At 36.7% G+C, this 19,116-nt stretch overlaps 1 protein-coding gene across 1 annotated transcript; it reads right to left on the reverse strand.

Annotated features, from left to right (window-relative positions):
* Nucleotides 1–985: 985 nt before the first annotated feature.
* On the reverse strand, nt 986–16,056 carry LOC131398917 (aldo-keto reductase family 1 member C23-like protein). Its single transcript, XM_058532833.1, has 10 exons — nt 16,040–16,056; nt 14,787–14,886; nt 12,645–12,812; nt 11,679–11,795; nt 10,302–10,379; nt 9,725–9,847; nt 6,571–6,680; nt 5,497–5,662; nt 2,692–2,774; nt 986–1,028 (listed from the first exon to the last, which is right to left on the reverse strand). Exons 2-10 carry the CDS (start codon nt 14,868–14,870, stop codon nt 986–988), a joined length of 972 nt encoding a protein of 323 aa, XP_058388816.1. The 5' UTR covers nt 14,871–14,886; nt 16,040–16,056.
* Nucleotides 16,057–19,116: the final 3,060 nt, after the last annotated feature.

Raw genomic sequence — 19,116 nt, forward strand, 5'->3', positions numbered from 1 at the left:
TAGGAAAATTTTGTGTTTTGTATTAGTATGTGTGCCTTGCTTTGTTTTTGAGACATTTAAAAAGATCAAGTATATCAAATTAAAATATTTTTGAACCTGAGACAATATGATAGACATGGAGTTAATGTTCAGGTGATTTGATCAGTCAATTGTTTCTTTGAATTCCTTCCCAGCTACAACCTAGCAAACTCATTACTGTTTCCTGGGCACACAAGGCAGTCTAGTCCTGACTCTTAGCTCAGGTTTTTGGTAAAACTGTGGAAAGTTCCTTTTTATCTACAGAAAAGAAGCAGCAAAGAGGTATTTTCCAAAGTTCCCCAAACAGATATATGTTCAACTCCCTCCTCCTAGATTTTCTGTATGTCTGAATACTAATCATCCTTCCAGGCTGGTTCCTCTCCCACCTCCTGGGCCAGCCCTGCTAAAGGGATAACTCACTCTGGGATTTCCTGGATCTCTGATCTCCTGAGCTGCTGTAAGGGGGTCTATGTATTGCTGGTCATCATTTCAATATGTGCCTAACCTTCCAGACCATATGCAATGTGTCCTCTTCTTCTTCGAAGCTCTAAAGGAACACTGACTGATACATACCTGATAACTACTACTTCCCTAGAATCTGAAAACTCTACCCACCTCCTCTAGAAATGTCTATAAAATTGCTGTTATTGTCTTCTATTTCACCACCCCAAACTCTATGTAAATCAGGTATTGGCTCTAATGAGTCAGAAGGAAAGAAAATATACAAAATAGAGACTGGAGTAGGTAAGAGACTTTAGGGGAAAAAATCTTTAATTTTTACAGAAAGTGACAAAAATTGAGTGTCTTTCCTTCCTGACCTAAGGACTTAAGTCTAGCTCAGTATGAGTTGCTAAGCAGCATGGACGGAACCCACGATGAGATGTCTGATCATCAACATCTGATATGTTTCCCACCTCACTATCCACATGCAGGGCTTCTGGTAGAAGTCAGGACAAAGGCCTCCATGTTAATATTCATCAGAAAATGGATACTCAGGGTGCTCAGTAGCACTAAAATGAGAAAGAACAATGCACATATGAGTTCAATGACTAGTTTCTAGGGTGATAGAGAAGTGACTTCCACGGAGCTGTCATTAGGATAAAGTTAAACATTTTTATTTCCTGACTTGGTGTGATGTCTGCCTTTCTTTCTTTCACAAACATGACTTTATAATAATTTAAAAATAATAATAATAATCAAATTATTAAAATTATATTCCATGCCAGAACTTAGTACATATAAGATGCAGAGTCAAATATTCACATATGTTCCCCCCACCCAAGATATATCTGTCAATGAAGAACAAGATAGCCTGTCATTTCTTATTTCAAATCCTCAGTGGAAGAAGAGATTGATTCTGCCTTGTTTTGAACTGGACAAGTCCAGTCACATGCTTGGAACTAATAAATACTTTAGGGTGACACAGGGTACTGAATGCAATTTCACTTCCATTTTCTAAATTAATTATTTATATACTAACCACCTAGAACATACAACATATCCAGTTAGACCCTGAAATGGAAAGAATGTCATGTAAAAATTGGGTCCCATGTCCAGGGAGCTTACTGTATAGTAAGGAGATCTCTATTCAGTTAAGCCAAATATAAAGTGATATAAAAATGCTTGGTTAGTATTAAAATATCTAACTAACTGTAAGAATTATTAATTGATTACCACTCTCTGTATCTCTCTGCATTATTTCTCTATCTTATTCTTCATTTGTCTCTATATTAATAAATATGTTAGCAAGGATAAAAATATATCTACCAAATTTTGAGTATTCACAACTTGCCATTATGCTAATCCCTTTCCATACATTATCACGTTTGTCACTATTATGAATTAAAATTTTCCAAGGCAGAAGGAATGTGCATTCCTCCCTTTCCCTCACATATAATGAAGGTCTTTTCTCAAAATTCCAGAATCTTAGAGCATGAAAGAACAGTAAAGATCTTTTGGGGGCTATAAATTCTCTCCATAATTGTGCTTTTGCCTCTACACTCTTCCTTTGGTTTAAATCTCTCTTCTTGAAAACTTTATCCTCTGTATTGGGATCTCCATGTTTCAGAAAATCTAAATCAAGAATTCTTATGGACCCTACAAGGCCAGCCTTTCTTGAGGGAAATGCAGTGCTTGGGTACTGAAAAAACATGCAGTGAAAGCAAAGGGAGATATATTGAAGGACATAAACTTGGCATGATCTCATCAAGATCCCATATGGGGTGTTGGGAATTTCTGGTGTTGACCATAAGCTTGATGGCGAATCCTTTAATTGACAATGAATTGAGAAGTTGGGAGAAGAAGATGATAAACCGCTTGGGAAATATTGAATTAGGCTACAATGGTGATATCCACAGTGTATGTCCACAAGATTGCTGTAGAAATGGGAGGTGTATGTGGAAGATGTAGATTCAGTAATGATATGGAGATCCTTGGAAAGTTACATGGATTGATGAGGGCGGGGCATATGTGTGTAGGTCCAAGCTGACCCCAGTCTTCTCACCCTGCTGTGTCAGTGACGAAAGCTTGGGACTGAGTCTGGGACAAGATTCCAGAAATTTCCTGTCTCGTCCCTGACTCAAACTGGCCTGTGTCTTCCTGGTATGGATATAAATTTTAACAGTCATTATCAGAAAATAAATTGAGGCAACCATATTTAACAAAGTCACTTACATGTGAAAAGGAAGATATCGAAGATTGCGGTTTAGACCGTCTAGGACTTTCATGTCGTCTGAAGTTAACTGGAATTCAAAAACCTATCACAGAAGAAGGAAGATTTTTATGATTTATAGATTGCATGATTGCCAATCTGGAACATCCAAGCAAATCAGACTGAATGGTGCAGAGGCAACATTCAAAATGTCTTAAATTTTCCCAAATTTTTTAAAGACGTCAAGCAAAATAGTCCCGTCATATAATGTCAGGGCATAATTAAATAGAAATCCATCCCTGGATATAATATATTGAAACTTCAAAGACTACAGACAATAAGGAGAACTTTTAAAAAACTGAGGGAACAAAGCTGGGGTTATTCAAAGAGTTAGGGTCACATGCCTAGAAGAATCTAGAGATAAATTATAAAAATACAACAGATAATTTAGTAATTTTGATGAATACAGATGGATTTCTATATGCCATCAATGAACAGTGAGTATGGGAAAAAATCTTTTTCAAGATAATTTAAACCAATAATTGTCCAAATAATAATGATGTCATGATCAATGGACGTAGTAACTGGTTAGAAGAGGATGTCACTGTCTAAATCTGGGACACTTTAAGTATCAAAAAGAATGTCAGTAATGGATAACATGTTGAACCAAGTAAATTCGTCAATCCATACTAATAATCCAAGATAGTGGAAAATAGAGAAGTTATCTAGATAGACCATAGACAGATAGGTAGATAGGTACATGGATAGATAGATAGATACATCGATAGATAGATAGAAAGAAAGAAAGAAAGAAAGATAGATAGATAGTTAGATAGATAGATAGATAGATAGATAGCAGATACAATGTCAACAATTTCACAATTGATGAATCCAAGTAAGGCATTTATTGTGTTATTCTTTCAACTTTCCTGTACATTTGAGAAACTTCACAATGGAAAGTTAGGAAAAATTATCAAAATGATCTCAAACATACTAGTTATCTATGAATAAATCTAACAAAAGGATTATGTAAATACTTTTGTGGAGATATCTACAAATTTTATTAAAAATATATAAATAACACCTATCTAAATAAATATTCATAACATAATTATGAATTGGAAGTCTCAATATTGTAAGGAAGCCAGTTTTCTCCAAATTGATCTACAGTTTCAATGCAATATGTACCAAACACTTACACATTTACTTTACATGGATGTTGAGAAGTGATACTATATTTTACATAAAAGAACAGCTAGTGAAGAATAGTCAAGACATTCTTAATGAAGAAAAGGAAATGGAGTACAAATTTTACCGTTTTGAAAAGCAAGACTTATTTTCCACTATAATTAGACAGTATAGAAAAGCAAGTAGTTGAATAGAAGAGAGAGGCCAGAAATGGACTGAGGGTCATTTGATATATGACAGAGATGACAATGAAAATCTTTTGGAAAATATGAACGTTTGGATTTCCATTTAAACATATACATATTTGGGTCCATTTTCACATCATACTAAAAAATAATTTTTTGATTTTTTGAATGAATGAAAAGACAAAGACTCTTTTGCAAGATTGTTTACCCCTTGAATCTGGCCTGGCCCGTAACTTGCACTGGACAAGACAATTTGCCAGAAGTAGTGGTGAGTTTGTTCTGAGCCTAAACATGAAAGGGCTTTGCAAGTATCCACTCACCGCCTTGGGATCATGTCATTGTGATGAGATGAAGAACAGGCTAGTTGGCTATAGTCTAGCCAACTATATGAAAAATTATATGGAACAGAGTTTACACACCTCTGACAGCAGCCAAGTCAACCCCCTAAAGCAGAGCTGCCTGGTTGCTCTGCATTTAACGGCAAATACATGAGAGAGCCCAGCCAAGAAGAGAACTGCTTAGTTGAGCCCAGGATAGTTGTCAAACCAGAGAATCATGAGCTAAATAAATGGCTTTTGTTCTAAACTTCTAAACTGGGGATAGTTCATTGTGCAGCTGTAGCTAATGATATAATAATAGTCTCTCTATACATAAATAAATAAAGTTAATAAAAATGGACAGACTTCAATGAGACATGTCACAAAGTGAAAATTCAAGGAGAACATTTACATGAAAATGAAACTACATTAGTATTCAAGGAAATGCAGACTAAAACCACAAAGATTTGGAGACTGGAGATCTCTGCTATAGTCTGACGTTTACGTGGCCCCCAAATTCCTATGTTGGATACCTAACCGCCATTCTGATGGTTTTAGAAATGGGGGTCTTTTGTGATGAGGTCGTTATGGTCGAGCCCTCATGAATGAGATTAATGCACTCATAAAACAGACCTGAAAGAGCTCCCTTGCCTCTTCTACTATGATAGAAAACAGGGAGAAGTATATGACCCAGAAGAGAGCCATCACCCACCATCCTGGCACCCTGATCTCAAATTCTAGCCTCTATAACTGTGATAAAATAATTTCTGGTTCTCATAAAACACACAATCTGTTATACTTTCTTATAGCATTTCAAACAAACTAAGAAAATCACCTAATTCAGTTCCCTCATTTTGGAATGAAGAAAATGAGTTGTCATTTGCACAGGGCAATAGAGTACCTACAGACAATGTGGGAACTACAATCTGTTTTCTGTCAAATCTTAATTCCTTCCAGTCTTGCTGCCTCTCCTGTTGCCACAGCAGGAGAAAACCAGTGGGAATACACCTAAGGCATGCATGCTTGGGAAATAACAGGTAACTCATCTGGTCCCAAAGATGTCTTGAGAGCCTTACAAAGAAGAACACATGTGAAGGATATTCTTTAGGAGCACTATGCCCACAGCCTCACTCATCACCTGCATGTTCTCCTTCATCTGCTTCTCATTGATACTCTTGGCCAGGACCACAACCCCACGCTGTATCTGGTAGCGAAGAGCAATCAGAGCCGGAGTTCGCTCATACTTTTTTGCCATGGCACAAAGAACTGGATCTTCCAAGAGAACCGGGGAGCTCTGGTCCACCCTGGAAGGAAATGCAGAAGTGCTGAAGACGAGAGACTCAGTATTCACTTTGTTAGGAGGCTTGCCAAACAGATGCAGTATGTACACTCTAGACCAGTGCTTCTAAAAATGTGGTCCCTGAACCAGAAGCATTGCTATCATCTGGGAAGTTGTTAGGATGGCAAATTCCATGGCTTCACCCAAGACCAACTGATTCAGAAACTCAGGTGCAACACCCAGCAATCTAGGTTTACAAGCCCCCCAGTCATTTTGATGCATGCTTGAGTTCAGACCTGTGCTTCCAAATCATGGATTTTTTCTGTTTTACTTCTCAGTGGCTGTCTTTCTTTTCTGATCATAGCCCTCAAAGTAAGAACCAGAGTATGAGAGGAGAAAGAGAATGGGAAAACATGGATACCTTTTATTTTAACTTTTCTAAGATATTAATAAATATTGAGTAGTCCCCAAAAGAGAACTATTCGTTTTATCATTACTTATAGTGTGCAATATTTCTATAGAAGTTTACAAAAATGTTTCAGATTGTAATTTTTTCTATCATGATAAATCTGAGAATTAAATAATATTATCCTGAGTTTAGACATAAATTAAATGAGGCTTAGAGAGTCTATTAATAGAAATGTGTTAGTTAATAAATATCTAAATCATGACTTAAGCTTACATCTTTTGCCTCAACTTTTGGATTGCATATATTTTAATGCAGACATTTGTTATTGATTAATCTAAAACCCAACACATATAATGTAAAAGCATAGGCTGTGTGATGGAATGATAAAGTGGAAGGATTTCATCCATCCCTCCCCTCTCTCTCCAAGCCAGTTGAGAGTTAATTCCAGAAAAGTGAGAATGGTATTATTAGAAATATTATATCAAAAAGATTGTTTTACTTAAACTGCCTGCTGTCTTAATTACCATTCTTTTGGACGTTGGGTTCCCAAGGCACCGTAGGCAACTAGGACGATATCTTTTGATTTGCAGAAATCCAACAGTTTGCTTTGGTTGAGATAAGGATGACATTCCACCTGTAGAATGCCAAGATAGAAAAGTGTCAGATTAAATGAAATAGTAGTATTATATGAAAGAGAAAGTTTAAAAGGAAAAAAAAAAAGTTGAATAAAAAAACTGTATAATGGAGGCTGGCCCCGTGGCTTAGTGGTTAAGTGTGTGTGCTCTGCTACTGGCAGCCTGGGTTCGGATCCTGGGCACACACCATCGCACTGCTTCTCCGGCCATGCTGAGGTGGCGTCCCACATACAGCAACTAGAAGGATGTGCAACTACAACACACAACTATCTACTGGGGCTTTGGGGAGAAAAAGGGAAAAAAAGGAGGAGGATTGGCAAAAGATGTTAGTTCAGGGCCGGTCTTCCTCAGCAAAAAGAGGAGGATTAGCATGGATGTTAGCTCAGGGCTGATCTTCCTCAAAAAAAAAAAAAAAACTGTATAACATTACATCTAAACTGGAAATAGAAACATTAGGTAATGATTTTTTAAAAAAAATACGTGTTATATGTGTGTTCCCTAAGAGAGTAAAAAAAGGAAAAAAAAAATGACATTCCTGAGAACAAGAGACTCTACGGACCAGATCGTGGTTACTCAATACCATTGTACACTATAATGAGACATGGCTAATTCCAGACCTGAGACAAAAAAAAAAAGAACTGTTTGAGCCTTGGACATCAATTTGTGTCAGAAAGGAAGAAATTACTCGAAGACTCATGAAGGGACCTCTGAAGGACAAAATAACCAGTATGATGGGATCCCACTGGTGACATTGGTTAGATTTGAGCATCAAAGGGAATACTAGCTAAAAGCAATTGTAACACAAAGAGTCAATAAAAATCCACAAGTTCATAGTTCATAGTGATGTGAGAGAGTGGGGGAGATTATTACAGTAACTGCTCTTTCAGAACATTGATAATTAAAGGGAAAGAATTAATTTTTTACCCTGCCTTATAGGAATAATTGTATTTTATCCTGAGTTGATGAGGGAATTTTCTGTTTACAATAAATGTCAGGTAAAAAAAATATAAGAGAGTGTTTAAAATTAAAAATAATTATTTACAAATCCCAATGACATTACTGAATCAGGGTTAAATCATTGATGGCTACTCAACCATCATGAGAACTTGGGGACAATGTGACTTCCCCTGATGACAATTATCACCTAACAGATTGTTAGGTAATTTCAAAGGGGAAAATACACATTTACAAAGAAAAGACATGGCTACCATTAGCTTAACCAGGAGGCAAACTAACTTCTTCCATAGTGGGACAACTTGTCATGACAGGCTTCCTACTGGAGTGCGATTTGAGGAGCACAGCACGCAAAGGACATTTTCTTGCCAAAAATGTTTAACCTTAATATAATAAGGCATTCATATTTAACTTCTAATTTACAGAAACTAGGAATAGAGAAACAAGTTAATTAACATCACAAGATAATCATTGGGTAAACCCAGAATACTCAACAAAAATCTGTCTGGATGTCATGGCAAAAAAAGGGTTGAGTGACCATTTTAGGTTAAGAAAGCTTAAGACACAAAACTGAAAGTAATATGTGGGGCACAGTCAGTTCCTTACTACAAAAGAAGATCTATAAAAGGGATTGGGAAAACCATACTGAGGACTGAATGTGGATTGGATACTAGACCATAAGCTTTCTGACTTCTGTAAGGGTAAATTGTTATGTCTACAGCTTACTTTGAAGATGGTCAGCAAAATATTACATATGTGTATTCTGATAGATCTATATATAAAACATATATTTGGCAATGTGGCAAAATGTGAGAAATTTTGAATATATGAGAGAAAACATATATGTTCTCTATCACCGTCTTACTTTCTCTGAATGTCTGAAAATTTTCATAAAAATTGAGAGTAAAACTAATAGTAGAATCACATGAATGTTTTAATATGTATAATTGGAAATCAATAGTGCTAGAACACTATATGTCAAATTCTTGAATATTATTAGCCACAATTTCCAATCAAAAATGCTTACTCCTTGACTCCAAATTATATCTTGAGGACATTATGGTAAATGAAATAAGACATTCACAGAAGGACAAGTACTACATGATACTGGTTTTATGAGGAATCTAAAATAGTCAAACTCATAGAATCAGAAAGCAGAATGGTGGTTGCCAGGGGCTGGAAGCAGGGAGAAATCAGGAGTTGTTAATTGTGGTCACGAAGTCTCAATTCTGCAAGATGAATAAGTTCTAGAGATCTGCTGTACAACATTGTCCCCATAGTTAACAACTGTATTGTATACTTAAACATTTGTTAAGAGGGTAGATCTCACATTAAGTTTTCTTACCATAATAAAATAAAAATAAAACGAAAAAATGTAAGAGCACAGAATCAGACACAGTATAATGTGTCTAAAGAGTTAATTTAAGAGTAGAAATCAAGAAGAAACAGACTGAGTAAATCACAAGGTCTGCTAAACGTTCCTGAGTGATGATTTTGCCCACTATTAGTATCACCATAAAACATCCCTCTAGCCTGGATGACTTTCCCTTCTCCAGTTCGTTTCTCTTGTATCTATGCTTTCTATTTAAAGACCTCTGAGAGCAGAGATACCAAGACAAAGGATTCAGGCATCCAAACCACGCACCAACGCCTGACACCTACTTCATCTTATTTTCAATCCTTCTTTATTTACTAATCATTCCACATTTTCATGGCCTTCCTTTCTGTACATAATTCCCTCCAAATCACTTTCAACCGTCCCTTCTTTGGACATCTTTTAGAGCTCAGGGGAATGTCACCTTTCCTCTAAGGTCCGCTAACAAATCCAGGCCTCTATCACCTCTTCTACTTTCCCTAAATTTATATGCACAAGTAAATACTAAGATATTGCCACTTTTTTCACTGACTTTACACAGCAGAGACACAATTATGGGTTCTATTTACACCCATCTAGGCAGAGGTTCTGCTCTCTAGAATCATCTATTCCATAAAAGAAGGATGAACAGTAGGGGAGGCCAAATAGACATCTGGCAGTAGTGCAAGAAGGAGGAGATGAAGAACAGAAAGGAGAGGAGCCAAGGGGGCTCACCTGGTTGCAGACGGGCTTGTACTTGAGCCCTGGCTTGTTCAGGATCTTCTCCAGCTGCCTGTGGTTAAAGTTGGACACCCCGATGGACTTGGTCAGTCCTGCATCCTTACACTTCTCCATGGCCTGGGGAGGAAGGGGTGGTGAAGAATCATTTGTGCCATTGGCTATAGATCAAGAATAAATGAAAGAAAAATCTCTTAAAATGGACTGTCAAGAAATGACAATGAAGCCAATTGGCATGATTATCAAGAAGAGAAAAAGTAGTAAATTAAACAGAGAAAGAATGTATTGACAAGAAGAATAAGAATTACTGTCTTCTCCTTAGAAAAACATGAGAGAGTATTATATATTGAAGGAAAGAGATGCCAATCTTCATCGTGCCAAATTCTTCTCCTCGGCTCCTCTCTATAAATATTTCAGTAATGTTTTCCTCCACACCACTACAGCATACGTGTTCTTTTAAAGTTTATGAATTGCTGAATGTGAAGGTGGATATCCCATTCTCACAGGTGGAAGAAATGAACCAAAGCCTCTTCTTCTGTCTTTATCCTCTGTGGTCTCTCCTTCGGGCACTCACCTCCCACGTGGCACAGATATCCACTGTGTCAAATATTGCTTTTCCATGTTCATCTTCTGGAAAAAGTTCCTCCCCTGGCTGGAAGAGAAGCAGCCATTTTAGTGATGTCACAAAATAGTTTCTCCATACTTAGTCAGGCTGCCAGGGAATTCTAGGGCAAAGACATTAAACCATCATGAGTTAGGTTGTATAACATTCTACATGAGTATTTGCAAAAAGATTTGCATAAGGATTTGTACAGTGTGTCTTGAGGAAACAAGCTTCCTCTAATCTCTAACACTTATTATAAATTTTTATAAACACCATTTTCCTAGGTCCTAAAGGTGACTAATAGTGACTTCTGTTACCCTTGTCTTCCCTCTATATTTTCTTCTTGCAAAAGGCCTCCCTTGCACTGAGAATGACAGTAAGTGACACAGACGTATATCCAGAACAACTATTGAAATCTTGACCCAAGCTGGACAATCACTATTCTTTATCTCTCTAAACATTTGATGGTCCAAGGGCAAACACATGAACTAAATGGGGTGAGTCAAGGTTTTCTTCCTGGTTAATATGGATGCTGGAAGATCCAGAGACACTCTCAAGTGTTCATGACCAGGACCCTTGAACAGCCCCAAGGCCATATTTGCCACCAACAGAAAATGTTGCAACAAAAATAAAGCAAACCAATAGTAGTGCAAAGTTGAGGGACAGGGAAAAGGAGATATTTCTGAAGACTATTCCAAATCCTTAAACCTATCCATTGCTTGGACTTCCCATTTACATAGTCTAATAAACTCTTTTGCATAGGATAGCTTGAGTAGCTTTCTATAACTGAAAATCAAGAATTCTACATAACAAAATCATTAATAGCTAAGTGCAGTCTACAAAATTCCATTGTGAAACTAGCCAATAGTATAGGCAAGGTTTTGCAAGTCTCTATGAAGGCTGCTAGATTTAGACCCACCCAGAGGGAACACCATTATATCTGCTTTCAACTTGAAATGGTTAGATAGGTGCTCTATTCATTACATGCAAGTGTAAGGCAGTTTCATTGCTCATCACAGCTGTATGAAACTCTGTGTTTGTGACATCCCCAAGAGACTCAAGAATTATAGACAGGACTGCATGTTGAACATGCCTCCTTTCATTTCCTCAAGTTTTTGAGACAGAGGACTTGAGATTGTTGAATTCTTCTCCTGGAGGCGTGGGAAGGAAATTAAGGATTCAAAAAAGTACATAAAAAGATAATCAGGAAATATTATTTTGGGGATTATTCTCTAGTGTAATAATCCCTACGTACTTTTAAGGAAAATCTTAATTCAGGCATCCATGAAAGTTGACGGACATTCTGACACAAGAAGTGAAAGAGGTGTGACCATACAAATTGCTAACCTTCAGAGCTGTTGGATAATGAATGATATAGAGATCGACATAGTCCAGTTGAAGATTTTTCAGAGACTGTTCCAAGGCTGGTCGGACCAACTCTGGTTGAAGGAAAGTTACCCAAAGCTGCAGAAGATAAAGAATGCAAGTTGTGTTTGATTACTACTTCAGTCCGTTTTGTTTCCCTTATTTCACCTAAGAATTAGACATTTTTCTACTGGTTGGAAACTGATGACCACAGAGGAAAAATACTTTTTTCCTTCTCGGGTCCTCTATTAATCTGACTTACCCATAGAAATGCTATTATTTATTTGGATTTATCATTGGTGCATCTACTAACAATGGAAGGAAATGACCCAAGAGATAAAACGTGTTATCAAAAAATAACCATGCCCATCATCTGAATTCTGTTTGATGCAGTTTACAAAGCAGTTCACAAACATAGCCTAACTCTATCAAACAGTCAATCCTATGGGGTATAAGTAATATTCCTTTTATTTAGATAACTGTAAGGAAAAAGTGCTTTGAACATATTAATATTTGCTGGACACAAGACACGATTGCTATACCTTGTTTAATAAACATAGTGCCTCTTATATTGCTCTCTCTTATTGACGGAGGTGAGAAGTGAGATTCAGAATGTTAAGAAATTTTAATAAGTCATCAAGATGATAAGAAAAACAATAATCTAATCACAGTTCTGCCTCATTCAGTAGTCCACGCAAAATCACACTGATGTGGTGTGAAGCTCAGAAAAGAAAACTGACTTTATTTTAACATCATAAAATTTGAACAAGACATTGCTGAGAAAGCTATCATCATTTTTTGACACTAAATTTAGCACACAATCATGTTTGACAAAAGTTTTACCAATAAGGACAATTCACAGACCAACTACTGGTCTCACCATATAATTTTCAACTCCACACAATCGTGTTCCCACATGTGCACACACATACACCACATACACAGCACCTTTGAATTGCAGAATATGTCTTCTCTCTTCACAGTGCCATCTTCAATTTTACTTCGGATAGCGAGACCAACTTCCTTTTCATTACCGTACACATGAGCACAATCGATATGGCGGAACCCAGCATCTATACCTAATTTAGTGTCCTCCAAAGCTTTGCTCTTAGGAACCTAGATGATCAACAAAAGGTAGTAGTTGGATATCCACATGACTGAGAGAGAGCTAAGGCACAACTTTGACCTCCCCAAGAATCAACTTTTCCTCATGCATGAGGTTAGTTCTGCATGTGTGATGAGGAACCCATGGCAGTTTGTCTTGGTCTCTCCTGGTAAGTAATAAAAGTGGGGCGTTTCAGGGACCCCTTCAATCCTGGACAATCACTGTTTCATCACTAGCATTGAAGGTCCCAAGACCATCCCCAGTTTCACTGATTTGCTGAAAGAACTCTCAGGATTCAGCAGAAAGTTGTAGTCATGGATATAATTTATATTGTGAGAGGTTACTAAGCAAAATCAACAAAGGGAAAAGGTACATGGAAGGAAATCTAAAGAAACAAGGTGATAGGTCCTCAGAATCGTCTACCAGTGTAGTCACACAGATCATGCTAAATAAAAATTTTATATAAATTTAGAACTTATATGTTTAAGTTGTACAATGTTATCTTTTCATATATGTATACATTGTGAAATGATTACCAAAACGAAACTAATTAAAATACCTATCACACCACATAGCTATCTTCTTTGTGCGTGTTGTGAGAACACTAAAGATTTACTCTCAGCAAATCTCAAGAATATAATACATTATTATTAACTATAGTCCACAGGCTGTACATTAGTTCTCCAGAACTGATTCATCTTATAACTGACAGTTTGTATCCTTTGACCAATATCTCCCCATTTTTTCCCATTGCCCGCTTATCCAGTCACTGGTCACAACTACTCTATTCTCTGCTTCTATGAGTTTGAGTTTTTTAGATTCCGTATATAGGTAGGATCATGCAAAATTTGTCTTTCTGTGTCTGGCTTATTTCACTTAGCATAATGTCCTCCAAATTCATCAATATGGCTACAAATGGTAGGATTTCCTTCTGTTTTAAGGCTGAATAATATTCCATTTCTTTTTAAGAATTTCAGAAGTTTCTTTATTCAGTGGTGTTGCTGGGAGCTAGATATTTGGTCTAACTGCTCTCTGCTGGTCATGCTCTTTCCTTAGTGCATGGGCATCCAGGGGGTTATGGAAGCTGAATCTTCAGTGGTATACATGACCTTTCCCTCCCCTTTATCCCACATTGCACCACAAAGTAAACAAGTCCTGTCATCTGTCTCCAAAATGTCTCTTTGAATATTTCTTTCTATTTTATAGATAAGAAAGTGAAACTCAAAGCTTAAGGATTACTCCTTTGTCATACAACTAGTCTAAAGACACAATTGGCAGGCAAACTTTTGGCTTCCTGTCTAGTGACTTTTACTCTTTGCTCCCTCTTATGTCCAAAGTCCAACTCTACCTATTTGCTTCATTCAAAAATACATTAACAAGGACTGATAATTGAAACCTTGCCCTGGAGGACTGTAGATTATTCACTCAAATGATATTATATTTTCCATTTGAGAAGAATTCCCAAGCAGGAGGAGAAGTATAAGGGAAACCACAGCTGGAGTATTTATTGCTTGGCAACCAGCAGAACAGCAACTTTCTCCCATCATTTGTCATTCACTTCATCCCCAGGACCTTTTACCACAAATAATTCTGTATATCATGTCTTGTTTGTGGCAGAAAACAATTTTTGAATGCAAAACCTATAACAAGAAACCACTCCTATGTAATAATCTGCAAAGCAAGACAGCTGATAGTCAGTGTTCTTGACTGCTGAGTTTCATTTCTTTTGTCAACCTGGGAAAGAGATGTAAACTGTAGGAAATCCCACAATATTCTGTAGGCGACCACTCGGTCAGACCCTGATGCAGAGTGAACACTGACTACTTTGTCTCTTTGTATAAGGAATAGTTCTAGCCTGGTTACCACAACAAAGTGAGCCTCCAAGAGTCACACAGAAACTCAATGTCTTGACAACCCAAGTCAGCCTCCACTCATGTTAGGTCTGTTTTCTTTTGAATACTCTAACCCACGACCGCAATTTTTACCTCTTCAAGCGCATAGGTTCCAAATCCCAGTACAGGAATGAAGTGGCCATCATTTAGTTCCAAACACCAGACTTTGGGATCCATTGCCTGTTGCTTCTCTCTCTAAGCAGACTCTGATTTATTCTTCTACCCTCACAGGTTACGTGGTAATAACAGCAGGGTAATGCCCAGGTCCACAGTCCAGCTGTTATCAAACAGACTGTAGGAGGAGCAAGGTTAAAGTAGTAAGCCATAGAGTGAGAAGAGAAGTGAAATCAGTTTACTTGTTGGTTTGGTTTTATCAAAGAAGAAACTTAATAAACTATTATATAGTGATAAAGAAATCATTAGTTTCTTGCATAGTAAATGTTTCATTCATGATCCATGTACAATAGTAAATTGTTACAAGAGATTTTCTGAGCAATTATTGACCATATGTTAGACTAGGAACCTCCAGATATTAATCTGTTTTTCTGTTTTTGCTATAATGAAGCCCCTTCTTGATCATACATCATTTGAAACAATAAACTATCTTACACCGTACAAACACACAAATACACACACACTTACACACAAAGATAAAATTTAGAAGAATGATTCATGTATGTTTTTCAAAATTTGACCCTAAATAAATAATTAAAATTTCAAATCAAAAGAAAATAGAAAATTTGCCTTTATACGTTTGTAATCAGCAAAATTATTTTTGTTTCTTTTTTCTTTGCTTTGTAAAAAGAATATCTCACCCTAAAAGAGTGCAATGCTGAAATAGATGCTCAGAAAAGACATTTTCCAAGGTGTTTATTGGAGTATTAATTTTGAACAGTTTTGAGATGTCATTTGCAGTTTGAAAACAGAATTTTAGAGTGTATATAACTTTCACTCAGTTATAATGATTAGAAAACTATCATGATGTAACTACCAGAAACTGTTGAATATTATATATAATTTATCATCTTTAACAGTATTCATGAACAAAAAATCTGGAAACAACTTAAATTTCAATAAACTTGGGAAACATTAGGGAAATTATGATGCATTGTTATAATGGAGTATTACAAAGCCATTGCAAATTGAACACATAGAGTGATGTCAGCAGAATGGTGGACTGACAAGCTCTGAGTTCTCCCATGGAAACAACCAGAAACTAGCTGAAATAACCCTATAGGAGTTCTATAAAACAATCAAACAGAGATCTACAGCAACAAAGTGAACACACAGTTAGGAGAAAGCCATATTCAAAATGGTAGGAAATTTCATCATGTTTTTACTTACACTTGCCCCACCTCCTGCCTGGCACAGTGCAGGCATGGTCTGCAGGAGGTATCAGCCCGGTTCACAATTACCTCTCTCAAACCAGAGCCATCATAGAAGATATTATTTACGATGTTCTAAAGTATTTGGGCTCTGCCTGAATCAATGTTGTCTGTTTTGCCTAACTCTAAGCTTGAACTGAAACGTAGCTGAAATAGCTCATTGTAGCTGTGGGAGACTATAGATGCATAGGTGCCAGAGGCAAGAGATTAAAAGTGAAGACATACAATAGCACACATAATCCTCTGAGGAGAAGCTAGGGTGTGTATTTTTGGGGTATTAAAAAATTCAAAAAGCAGCCATATATTCGGGGTAATTAAAAAAGCCACACACAGACAAGGCAAGACGCATTCTCAGAAAATAACTGAATAGACTTTTAGTTTTCATGTTGGGCTGATGTTAAGATTAGGAGCATGTCAAGATAATAAGTGAAGGATTATCAGTGCACAGAACAAATACGCAAAGAGTGGGAGAGGTGGCTGTTTTTTCTAATGCACAGTTAAACACCCACAAAGACATACAGAAAAAATCCCCAAACCACTATAGACTAAAAAGAAAAAAAATTGCCTAAATTGTTCCTGAACAAGCATAGGCATTGGATTTAGTAGACAAAGAGTTTTAAAACAACTCTCGTATATATGCTGAAATTGCTAAAGCAAAAACTTGACAAAGAACTAAAGGAAGTCTGGTAAACCTAGAAGAATAAAATGATAATATCAAAAAAGATATAGAGATTATGGATCCGAAGGAATAGAAAGGACAATATGAAGCAATGTGAACAGACCCTAAAGGACTTATAGGACACCATTATGTGGACTAATATACACTTAATTGGAGTTCCAGAAGGAGAAGAGAGAGAGAATGTGACAGAGAGATTATCTAAAGAAATAGTGAACAAAAACTCCCCAAACTGGATGTAAGACATGAATAATCAACAAATCCAAGAAATTCAAAGAATTATCAGTAGGATAAATTCTACGATATCCACACCCACACATAGTGTATTCAAACTGTTTAAAAACAAAGACAAGAGACAATCTTGAACCAGCAAAGGAAACATAATGCATCAGGGATAAGAGATCTTAGATAAGAATATCAGCAGATTTCTCATCAGAAACGTTGGAGGACCTAAGACATTGTGATTATATGTTTCAAGTGCTGAAGAAAAATAAAAAGAAAAAACCTGTCAATCAGGAATTTTATATCAGGGCCAGTACCGTGGCTTAGCGTTTGAGTGAGCACACTCCGCTACTCGTGGCCAGGGTTCGGATCCCGGGTGCACACTGACGTACTGCTTCTCTGGCCATGGTGAGGCCATGTCCCACATACATCAGCAACTAGAAGGATGTGCAACTATGTCATACAACTATCTACTGAGGCTTTGGGGGGAAAATTAATAAAATTATAAAAAAATTTATATCAGGCAAAATTGTCCCTTATAAATGAGAGAGTAATTAAGACAAATTCAGATAAACAAAAGCTTAAAGAGTTCATTTTCACTAGAACTGCCCTACAATAAATGTAAAGGAGTCATTCAGCTTCGATGAAAGGACATACAACAAAAGGAATATAAAAAATTTTACACCATGACCAAGTGGGGTTCATCCCTGGAATATAAGAGTTGTTCAACATACAAGAATTAGTAAATGCAATATACCACATTAAGAGGATAAAGTAAAAACTGCTTGATCATCTCAGTTGATGTGAGAAAGCACTTCACAAAACGCAACACACCTCAACACACTTTCACGATTAAAAAAAACACTCAACAATCTAGACAAAGAAAGAATCTTTCTCAACATAATGAAGCCCATATAGGGAAAAACCCACAACTAACATCATATTCGATATTGAAAGACTGAAAGCATTTCCCCTTAAGGTCAATAATATGAAAAATTTGCCTAATCTTGCCTCTCATAGTCAGTGTGGTGTGGGAAGTTCCAGTTACAGTAATAAGACAAGAAAAATATATTTTATGCTTCCAAAATGGGAAAGAAAATGTAAAGTTATCTCTGTTTCAAGATGACATGGTCTTTGATGTAGAAAACCCTAAAGATCAAACAACAAACTATTGGAACTAATAAACAATTTCAGTAAAAGTGCAGGATACAAAAGCAACACAGAAAAAACAATTACATTTATGTACACTTACAATGAACAATCTGAGAAGGAAATTTATGGAATCATTTCCATTTATAATAGCACGAAAATGAATAAAATACTCAGGAATAACTTAACTAAGAAGGCAAAAGATTTGTACAATCAAAATCATAAAAAATTGCTTAGACAAATTATAGAAGACACCGATATATGGAAAGACAATCATGTTCATACATGAAAGACTTCATATTTGGAGGGAAATATTTGCCGAAGTAATTTATAGATTCAATGGATTCCTTATATACCTCAATGCCGTGTACATCACCTCTTTTCTCACGGTGGATCTCTCGTACCTGCATGTAATAAGCATACTGAGAGCCACTACATTAGAAATTCCAAGGATAAGTAGCTATCAGTGAGGAGGTTATACAGAACTAGGTGGCCCCGGTGACTACCTCAAATCGAGGATGTTCAGGATTTGCCCCAGGATCTCAATTGTAGAGACCATCAATTGATGACACTGAGATCAAGAATATACTAGTTGGAATTTCACCATGTGACCTTCCATTGTGCCCTCACTGATTGTGGACATTATTTGAATTTCATCTATTGTATTTTCTTCCTTAGTCAGCCCTCTGATTCTTCAACTCTCCTGCCATTAGTGCTATTGAAGTCACTCATTCAAATGGCAGGTATCCTTTCAGAAAGTTGTTAAATTTTAATATCCAGACACCCTCAAGGGGAAATATAGTTTTACTCGCAGCAGTTTGGGGTTACCTGCTTCTCCTTTTTAAGAAATTCAACATCCTCCAATGGAAGGGGCTACTGTTTAACCATAACCCTGTTTTAACTTTTGCTCTGGTCACGCTGCATTCTGAGTATTAGTTTCTGAATAAACATGGGAAGGGAGTGCTGGTTGGGATGAGGTCCTAATGTGATG

This window comes from Diceros bicornis, chromosome 36, assembly GCF_020826845.1.
Source record: "Diceros bicornis minor isolate mBicDic1 chromosome 36, mDicBic1.mat.cur, whole genome shotgun sequence".
In the NCBI taxonomy this organism is placed as follows: Eukaryota; Metazoa; Chordata; class Mammalia; order Perissodactyla; family Rhinocerotidae; genus Diceros; species Diceros bicornis.